Genomic DNA, 10,422 nt, shown 5'->3' with positions numbered 1-10,422 from the left:
AAGGAGGAAAGAGACACGGGTCTCTAGACTTGCCAAGTGTTTTCTCCTAACTCGGAGATTTAGGAGAACCAAAGGTAGTAAACAGAAATAGAGAGCAGGGAGCGGCTAGAGCAGGAGGGAAGGGGTAAGCCGTGCACGCGTTACAGCAGAAAGAGAGAGATGGGAAAAGTATGTGTGGCAAGCGGGGGTGGGGTGGGGGCTCTCAAGAATGAAAGAATAAAATCACACCCAGAGCCTGGGGATAATGCTCAGTGGTAGAGCACTTTGCCTGCCATGTTGGAAGCCTTTGGTTCAATAGCCAGCACCGTGAAACAAATGGTTGTAATGGCACCATCAGCCCCCACCCACGACCCTACTCCAAAAAAAGGGGGGTGGAAGGGAGGCCAGCAATGGGATAAGGTCTTAGCAGCACCCAACCCCCACCCACAGAGTCCACCTAGCAAAGCTGAGAGATCTGTGAAAACACTAAGACTAAGAAAGCACTCAACTCAATGACCACATATCTCTGCTCCGATTCTTTCAATATAGACTTTAATTCATAACGTACTCAAGGGGGGGGGGGAGACACCAGGGCACTGCTTTAAAGGGGTAATGACATTAAACACACTGACCTTGGCTGAACTGAGATGGCAGGTGGCCACAAAAGCCCTGTCTTGTTCTTGACCCGTCCATCATCCCACCCGATTATTCCCCAAACCCTGTCTCGGGCTCTGGAGACTCTTCTGGTCCAAGTAAGACTCTAATGGCCACTTAGAAAGAAAGAAAGAAAAGAAAATCTGAGACAGTTTAAATCAACTCCCAACTCCTCTTCATCTCTTTTCCTGAAGGTTTTTTTAATTAATGAATTGTGATTTGTTTGTTTGTTTGTTTTTAATCCCATTTCGTCTTCACGTGCGTTTGCACATCACTCCACTCAGGAGAGACCCACAGTGGCACGTAGCTCACAGCAGTCATAAAGGAGACTTAAGGGTACCTCGCAGTCAGTCCGGGTGCGCCCCGTCTTCCCCAGACGCCCCTTCCCAGACCCCGTCCGGTCTCCAGAGGCTGGGGTAAACCGCACGGCTGTAGCCGGCGCTGTAATCATAAGACACCTGATGGGGCGGCGGCAGCGCGCAATCTGGGAAGAAGGGGGCGAAAGAGGTCAGGGCTGGTGTGTCCTCCCCACCTGGAGAGTCCAAGGCAGTGGGGTACAGGAAGCGCACAGGCTCGTTCAAGGTCACGCCGCAGCGAACGCCAGCCAGAGGAGGCTTCTTGGTCTGAGGACAGGTTGGGGCGCTCCAGGGCTCGGGGTATAGTAGGTTCCCCACCATCGCTGGCGGCTCAAAGGGGCCAGACTCCAGCTCCAAGGGTCCCCGTAGGACTGTGGCTCCCGCGGGGAACGCGTCCAGAGGCTCCGCGGCCAGTAAGGCGCCCGAGTCGGTGCCAGCCCCGAAGTCCGGCGCCAGCAACTCGAAGAACTCCATGGCCTCCGCCCCTTTCTCTAGGTCACCCAGGCTCACGCCCTGGCCCGAGGGGCCGCAGCCGCAGCCACCTACTCGGGACGGCTCAGTGAAGAAGGACGGGGGCAGGTTGCGGGCGCGCAGAGGGACCTTCCTAGTCCCAGAGGCCGCTGAGTTCCCCGCGGTGCCGGCCCCGTCGCCCGCAGAGCTTGCTGCTCCGAGGCCCGGGACAGGCACGGCCACCGCACCGCCTGCGGGCTCTGCGCCCCCGGGGACCTGGTGCAGCGAGTCGAAAAGGGCAGCCAGGCTCCGGCTTTGCAGGCTGGCGGCAGCCGCGGCCTGCGTCGCCTCCCTCCTTGGGGTGGCCTTGCAGTGCGCCGGAGCCGCGACGGTCGGGGCGCCCGGGGCGCCCGGAGGCCGCTTCGCTGGAGCGTCTGCCGCGCTCGGGGATGGCGGTCCCGGAGGCGCGGTGCCCATGAGGCCGCTGCAGCGCTTGATCTGCTTCTGCAGGTACTTGCGGTGGTTCACCTTCCGCTTGGACTTGCCTGGCTTGTCCAGCGCCAGCTTGATGTTGCTGGACGCCGAGTCTATGAAGCTGAGCAGGTCGCGGGTGGCCTCGCGGACGTCCCCGCCCTCTGATCCGGACAGCAGCGCTCCCGCGGGCGCCCCGCTCTCATCGTCCTCGAAACAGCAGCCCTTGTCCAAACTTCCGAAGGCGCTCACCAGCCCGTCCGCGGAACCTCCAAAACCGAAGGGGATGAAGGGGTGCGAGCTGAGCAGCGCAGCCTGCACCGCCATCGCCGCGGCTCCTGAGCGGTCCGCAGCGCGGCCCGTCCGCTCCCGGCCCGCTCCCACCCAGGCGCGGCGCTGTCTGCGCTCTCAGGCCCGAGCTCGCGGCTCAGCCTCCCGGGGGAGCTCATTAGATCTTGTAAGCCAGAGGCGGAGGGTGGGAGCGCGAGGCGACCGCCCCGGTAGCAGAGGGGAGGGACTTGCTTAGCGAGGCTTGGGGGGCGGGGCAAGGGGGGGGCAATGAACTCGGGCTTTTCTAGTTTTCCCGAGCTTTCTCAAGCCTTAACCCTTTCTTTTCTCTGTGTCCCGGGGCATTTGTTTTGACTGGCCTCAGCCGCCAGGGGTGAGGAGAAAGCCTGTGTTCAAACCCCAGCTCAGCCCCTGTAAAACCACACCCTGGCCCTGGACTGGGTGCCTAAGGCAAAGTAGAAGTAAGGCCACAAACCTGGGTTTCCATCCCAGCTCTGAAAGCAGTGCCGTCCACCAGCTTCCTGCTTCTGGATGCTTGGCCTGTATCAGTCTATACTTCATCACCTGTCCAACATCTTCGTGTACTGCGTGGTTTTGTCACCATTCAACAAAAGAAACTGGACTTCTGAGAAATTCAGGGAATTGGCCAGAGCCACATCTAGTCCAGTCAGACAACGCCATTCGCAAACTGAATAATTCATCTGTGCACTTTTTTGGTCTCGTCTTTCGGAAGATGGGAGGGAAATTGTGCTTCTTCCAACTCTACTTCTGAGTCGAAGATTCTGGTCAGTTTCTCTGGGAACCTCAAGTTCTTACTTCTACTGCTTGATTGATAGAAGTTAATACTAGCTTAAAGTAGACTGAAGCCAGCACTTGACCCAAAAGGCGAATGAGAAAGCCAGTTCTTGATGGAGAGAGAGCCCTCTCCCCCACCACTCCCAGCCCCTTAGTTTTCCTCTGTCCTACCTCTCAAGTCATATAGATTGTCCTTCCACATTTCCATTGTATTTAGCGATCACGTTAAAATTCTCTCAGACACACTTTTAACCAAAGATTCATTCCTCTTGGGACAGAGAAAATGAACAACACGGTCCAGCATGAAAAGCTATTGATAAAAAAGACTTGGGTGCTGTTTTAAGCCTTACTATTCAATTGCCTTGTGACTGGAATTGAAAGCCTTGCTCTTCTGAGCCCATGGCTTTGGACCAACCAGCCCACCATGCTTTGCTTTGATTAGCTTACACATGTTAAATACAGGCGAGGCTGCCCACCTCACTGGGCACATACAGCATTTATTACACAAAGAAGCGGCCTGTGGAGATGACTGCACTCCATGACGTGTCTTCTCTGTCACAGGTATAACTAACGGATGCCACAATAGGAAAGCCCTGTGCACATGACAGAGTTCTCTTAGTTATCATGGTGTAGGTCACTGAAGAGGTACACCAAAGTCTTCTTTTCAAGTCTCATTTTTCGGCAGCAATAACAGAAACATGTTGGAGCATACATATACCCATACCAAAGAAGACAAGCTTTATTTAAGCAATGGGATAGGCACTTACTCAAACCCATAAAGCTGAATCAAACTTTGTGTTTTAATCCAAGCTGGCTCCGTTGTCATGTACCTTTCATTCAGGTTCAGACAGTGATGTCCATGATCAGTCAGAGACACCCAAAGTCCAGGAGAGATGCCAAAAGTTTAATTTAAAATGCCCAGGGGCCAACTGCACAAGGTTCTACACTAGAAAGTCCGAAAGAAACCAAAGTTCTAATATAATCATATTTAAGATAAATGGACTATGAAGATTCATCGGTAAAAGTCCTTCATTTCTAGACAGTTGGAATCATACACATCAAGGCTAATTTTCCATATCATTTCCATTCCTCATCTGAGAGATGAGAATACTCCTATCTATTCCCATAGGTTTTGAGAGGCTTATGTGACATAGTAGACAAATGTAACTGGCGAGTCTTATTCTTCTCCTGGTATGTATGGTGAAGGCTGTCTCACTTCCTCATCTGGCATAAAATAGTGACCCAATGAACTCCATGTTCTTGATTTCTTACGTCCAACCCATTCTATTCCAGCATAGCAGACTATAAAATCAGCACCATTTGTCCTTGGTCCCCAGCCAAGCACCTATTCCCAAGTGGAAAAGAGCAGCTGTGCTTGTGAGTTATACGAACTTTTAAAAGGACAGTGGACTATGGTGGAAGAAGTGCTGAAATTATACCCAAAGGCTAACACTGGTGTCCAGTCTTGCCCTTTTATTGTATCTGACAGTACAAAACTTCTCCCATGGACTCTAACCTATAAAATAGAAATAACATGAGAACTGTTTGGTGAAAACTCAACAAGATAATAGAAGTGAAAGTCTTTTGACGACTATATGTATAGAAAAGTAAACTCTATAACTTTTCATGATTCACAATGCTGACATCTATGCCCATCTAGTCACATACTCATTTGGCAGAAAAATATTGACACCCTTGGCTGTTAACTCCATATAATGGAGTTAATACTAGGAATGCAGAGGTAAGAAGCTATGATTCCAGCTCTTTCTAATGGAAAGGTAGATATGCACATGAGTCATTGTAGTTTATGACCTAAGTAAATTAAAGACACCAGTGTTGATGGGATAAAAGGAACCTCAAGTCTGCCCAAAGAAGATAAGCTGTTTACAAAGACAGGGTAGTTTTGGAGCAAAGACTTAAATGATATGCCTGAGTATTTCAAGCAAATATGCCCTATCTCTCTGAGAGAACAGCCCAGAAACAGGAGTAAATAAAAGCAATGATATTTATGGAAAACAAGCAACAGAGAATAACTTTTGCTCGAATTACTCTATTTCTGAAGCCAGAGGAAGTCCTTAGGGCTTAAACTGCCCAGCGACATTATCCAGACTTAGGCTCACTCATGGCCTCAGTCGCTTTCCCCCTACATCTGCTTTCTCTTCTGGAAAAGTCCTATCTGGGATGAAATTGGTTTTAGTTGAGCCAGTGGCTCACTCCTGCCAAGCCCCTCAGCCCCTCCTCCTACCCCCTGAGTGAAAGTATTCACTTGATGGCTTTGACATCAATACATTTCACTTCCTATAGAGCCTAGGGACTCAGCTCCCGCCTCTGCACCAGGGGATCTGCAGATCTCCAATGGAGAGCTCTTTCCTCCTGGTGATGCCTAATGCTGAGCAAGTGGGATTAGTCTCCTTGGGAACCGAGCCCCCCAGGGGCTCAAGAGCTGAACTCGCCCCAAACCATTTGGGAGAATTGAGATTTCATATTGTTCTTTTGCACAAGGATTTCAGAACATTACTGGAACAAAAGCCCACCTGAGAGCTGCCTCCTTTCTGTGGGTAAATATAGCAGCACGATCAAAAGCTGACTTACTTATTTTGTTTTCCCTCTTTTTAACTTTAATCATATTCCCTGCAGGACAATCTCAGTCCTCAGAGATGTCAGGAATGCACATTCATAATGAAAGAAATACTTATGCATCTTTTTTTCTCTTCCCAAACCAATTTCCTGTCACTGGTTGGTTGGGAAATCTCAAATAAAGCAATTTAATTCCTCACACAATTTATAAGGTATCATTTTCATCCTAATACAATGTTACCTAACAAATTTTACATACACAGACCCAATGTGTCTTTTGCCTTGTTTCTCACCCAACCCCACCCCACACCCCACCCTACCCCATAAACCTTCTACCAACACAACATCTCAACTTCTGGTTTAAAATATGAAATGCTGGGCACGGGAAATGGCTCAGTGGATAAAGGTTCTTGCCACCAAGCCTGGACCAAAGTTCCATCTCTAAGATCCACATCATAGAAGGAAAGCACCAGCTCTTTCAAGTTGTCTTGTGACCTCTACATAGGTGCCATGGCACATACACATGCACACACATGCACAAATAAATGTAAAACACGAGTTAAAAAAAATATGAGGTGTTACTTTTCCCATCTATCATTATGCCATCAAAACAATAGCCATGTTATCATAGTTTGAAATGTTACAGATCAGTCATTTGACTAGGTGAAGCATCTGGTCTATGAGACATTGGGCTGACCTAGAGGATCGAAACTGACATCTTTCATAGACTGGTTCCTGTACCAACACACGCTGGTGTTTCCAGCATTCTGATCTAAGAAGACTCTGACTCCTTAGAAAGAAATGTAGGAAGTCTCAGAGAAGATGTTCCAAGAGGCTCACGGGGCATCTGCCAGGTTTCTAGTCCTACAATCCCCAGGATGCCACTCTCACTGTTTTTCATTGGTTGAACAAGTGATTGGGGCTATCACTAATTTAAGGGGTGGGACATTAGCTTCTACCCTTCCGGTAAAGAAACAAGAAAGAATTTGTGTATCTCTTGAGTCCTTTTAGTCATTAGCAGCCACCACCCCCCCATCTTGTTTACTTTGTTAAAGAAACTGAGTTGTTGCCTTGTCAACTGCCTCTCACTCCCTACTTGTCACTGGGTGAATATACAGAGATTTGATTGCTATTTAGCCTCAGAACATAACATTCTGTCATTTACAAAATCGCAAATGAACCTGGAGAACACTGTGCTTAGTGAAATAAGCCAGGCATAGGACATACTGTATAACGTCACTTCTCATTTCATTTCATTTTGGTTTGGTTTTACAGAGCTGAGGGTTGAAACCTGGAGCTTTACACAAGTTAGGCAAGCACTTACCACTGATATATATCACAAATTTCCAGTTTTGTGGGTCGTAAGCATACATCACCATGGCCAGCTTGATCTCATTTGTATGTAATCTTACAAGAGAAAAAAAAAATCAAATTAATACGCAGGCAGTAGAATGGTAGTTACCAGAGAGCCCAACAGAGATATGTTGTGGGACAGGGATGTTCACTAAAATGTACCAAGCTGTTGGGCATGGTGGTACATGCCTATAATCCCACCACTTGTGAGGCTGATACAAAGAGTATCTCAAGTTTGAAGCCAGCCTGGGATACAATGAGTTTTAGGCCAGCTGAGTCTGCAGATTATGACCCTGCCCTTAAAAACTACAAAATAAAACAAATACAGTGTCAGACAAGAAGAGTAATTCTTAACATCAACTTTATACCATGATGAATATAGTCAAATGAATGAATATAGTCAAAATGAGTAAATTTCAGATATTCTCAACATAAAAAAATAAACATGGAATGGTATGCTAGTTAACTTGGTTAAATCATTCCACAATGACTAACTATACCAAAACACAGCATTAGTGCCTTACAATGCAATTATTATTTGTCAAATAAAATTTTAAGATAAAATAATTTCGACTATAGAAATATTGTTAAAAGAGTGAACCTTAAAATATATATTGTATGTAAGTATATATATATATGTGTGTGTATATATATGTATATATACATATATATATATATATGAATGTGTGTGTGTTTCTGAAAACTTAGATGAAAAATTCCCTACATGATCAGAGATGGATACCAACTCCCCAGAAATAGAGTTAGCAATTGAGAAATAACACTTCACTGCTCACACTTCCAAGTCAGTTTTATTGATTGTCACAAAATCCTAATTCAGGTGAGCCTCCAGCTGTTTAGCAAATGCTTATCACCTCAAATGTTAACACAATTAAATCCTCAATTTTCTAGCTTAAAATCCTCCAGATCACACCAATTGGTCATACAATACCTGATGGTCAGCCCTGATGACATCATACGAGATACATTTCACAAACTGAGCAGGTTGTATTTGTGTATTTGTGAATATATATGTATATACATATATGTGTATATAGGTATATAACAATTAATATAAAAGACTATAAATTTGAAAGAGAAGAATGAGGAGGTATATGGGTACATTTGGAGGGAAAAAAGCAAAGGAGGAAATGATATGACAGTATTATAATTTAAAAAACAAGAGACATATATATTTTCAATCCTTTCCTAACAGAGTTCAGCCCTGCTCTGACACTAGTCTGGCCACCACATCCTGTTCGTCAGCTTCCCATTGCCACTCAGGTCACAGGATGCAAACTGTAACACAGAGAAATGTCAGCTGAGACAAAGGAAGTAGCTAGACAACCAATGCAGGTGGTGATTTGAAAGAAAATGTCCCCCCAAAGGGAGTGGCACTATTAGAAGGTGTGGCCTCGTGGGAGGAAGTGTGCCACTGTGGGGATGGACTTTGAGGTCTTTTCCTCAAGCTTCACCCAGTGTGACAGTCAGTCAACTTCCTGTTGCCTCTGAGTCAGGATGTGGAACTCTCAGCTCCAGCACCACATAGCCTGCACGCTGCCATGCTCCCCATCATCATGACAATGGACTGAACCTCTGAAACTGTAAGAGAGCCCCCTCAATTAAATGTTTTCATTTATAAGAGTTGCCATAGGAATGGTGTCTCTTCACAGCAATAAAAGCCTAACCAGGACAGGGGGAATCTTCATACAGATCTGAAGACTGAGAAAAGCCTGCATCGGGGTGAGATGGACAAAGAGCATTTCCAGTGAGGACAAAACCACTCAGAATACACTACACAGAGAGAGACAAGCATATGTAAGGGACAATTAGATGCTTGTGTGGAAAATGGCTTGCATGGGTAGGAGTAACAAGAGAGGAGGAGGTCATAGCTGGATTGTAGAGTTTGAATGTCATAATACAAATCCTTACTATATAAACATTGTCTCCCAGTAGGAGAGACAATGGGGGATTTCATGGACAGAAAATGGTTGTTGAGTTTTTTGGTTTTATTTTGTACAGTGAAATGGAATATGATTTATTATTTAAAAAGTGCAAAGCACAAATGCAATAATATAAATTAATCTCAAAAATATTAAATGGGACAAGTATGATGCATGGAACCAGAATAGCAATTGCGTTCAGGATTGACTGAGAGGGATCACAGAAGAACCTTCATCTTGGGAGAAGTGTTTTGTATCCTCATTGGGTTGCAGATGTATATTAGTCCATTTTTGCTACTAGGCTACTTTATGAAAAGGATTATTTCAGCTCACAGTTTTAGAGGTGTAAGGTATGGGGAACTCATCTGTTCATGGTCATTAAAAAATATTTTATTGTATTGTATGTGTCTGTGTGAGATGTATGTGTGTACACATGTGTGTTATTACATGTTCTTGTGCATACATATAGGTCAGAAATGGGGCATCAGATTCCACAGGGCTAAAGATGGTTGCCAGATGCCCATCTTGTTAGGCAGGGTGCTAACTCCAGTCCTGACCTCAGTAAGTGCTCTTAACTGATGAGCCATTTCTCTAGCCCTGATGGCCTTCTCACTGTCAAAGTCCCAAAGTGATACAGGGCACTCCATGGCTAGAGATGAAGAACATATCTATGTATACATGATACCCCATTCCACCTCTCTCTCTCTCTCTCTCTCTCTCTCTCTCTCTCTCTCTCTCTCTCTCTCTCTCTCTCTCTCTCTGTGCGGGGGGGGGGGGGGAGTGTTTCTGGTCATTCTCTCTCTTCTTATAAAGCCACCAAGGATTCAATCATGGGGCTCCATCCTAATGACTTTACCTAATCCTAATCACTTCCTATGCCCCCATCTTTGCTTCTAAACATCAGAGTCAGATCATTTCCAGCCTCACAATAGGGACTGCATTGCATTTTCACAAATGAAGCCATGGAGGGCTCTTAAGCTATAACAGAAGTCAAATCTGTCCACTTAAGTCCATCATGCTAGTCTTTATAAATCATACATAGAAAAGAAAGAAACTTCAGTTTCTCATCAGTATAAATTGTACCAACAGGAGAAAGGGCTGAAAGCCAACCTGCCCTTCATTCTTTCGTCCTCTTCTGTTCTAATTCATCAGGTTTTGATCCACAGAGGGAGTGGTTCTTCTACTGCAGACTCAAGCAGAGGAGGCCAAGATGGAGCTGAAGGCTTTGATTTCTGAATAATGATTCTCCTCCTTCCCGGAAATGAGGAAAATTATACAAGTCCTTCTGCAGGGCATCCTCTTTTGCTCAGATGTTATTCAAATTCTTCAGGACACTAGATTCCGGTTGCATTGATGTGGAGTGGCATCTGTCAGAACAAAGGTGAAGTCTGCTGTGAGCACACAGAGGTTTGCAGCAAAATGTAAGAATGTGAGCAGGAAGCACCCAGCGCTGAGGTAAGGCCTGGCCGCTGGAGCAGCCCAACAGCTCAATATCCGGTGCACCAGACGGAACTACTTAAAGACCTAGATCCTATTATATGAGGTTGAATTCATTCAAT

At 46.0% G+C, this 10,422-nt stretch overlaps 1 protein-coding gene across 1 annotated transcript; it reads right to left on the bottom strand.

Annotated features, from left to right (window-relative positions):
* Nucleotides 1-514: 514 nt before the first annotated feature.
* Nucleotides 515-3,342, bottom strand: Fam181b (family with sequence similarity 181 member B). Its single transcript, XM_006991887.4, has one exon. The coding sequence runs from the start codon at nt 2,235-2,237 to the stop codon at nt 981-983; it is 1,257 nt and encodes a 418-aa protein (XP_006991949.3). The 5' UTR covers nt 2,238-3,342; the 3' UTR covers nt 515-980.
* Nucleotides 3,343-10,422: the final 7,080 nt, after the last annotated feature.

The sequence above is a fragment of the Peromyscus maniculatus genome, chromosome 1 (assembly GCF_049852395.1).
Source record: "Peromyscus maniculatus bairdii isolate BWxNUB_F1_BW_parent chromosome 1, HU_Pman_BW_mat_3.1, whole genome shotgun sequence".
NCBI classification, from domain to species: Eukaryota; Metazoa; Chordata; class Mammalia; order Rodentia; family Cricetidae; genus Peromyscus; species Peromyscus maniculatus.
The sequence above is the reverse complement of the archived record's forward strand: the minus strand, read 5'-3'. Positions and strand labels throughout refer to the sequence as shown.

Excerpts from the sequence above, each read along its gene's own strand:
- Fam181b (XM_006991887.4), bottom strand. The coding sequence starts at position 2,237 with ATGGCGGTGCAGGCTGCGCTGCTCAGCTCGCACCCCTTCATCCCCTTC.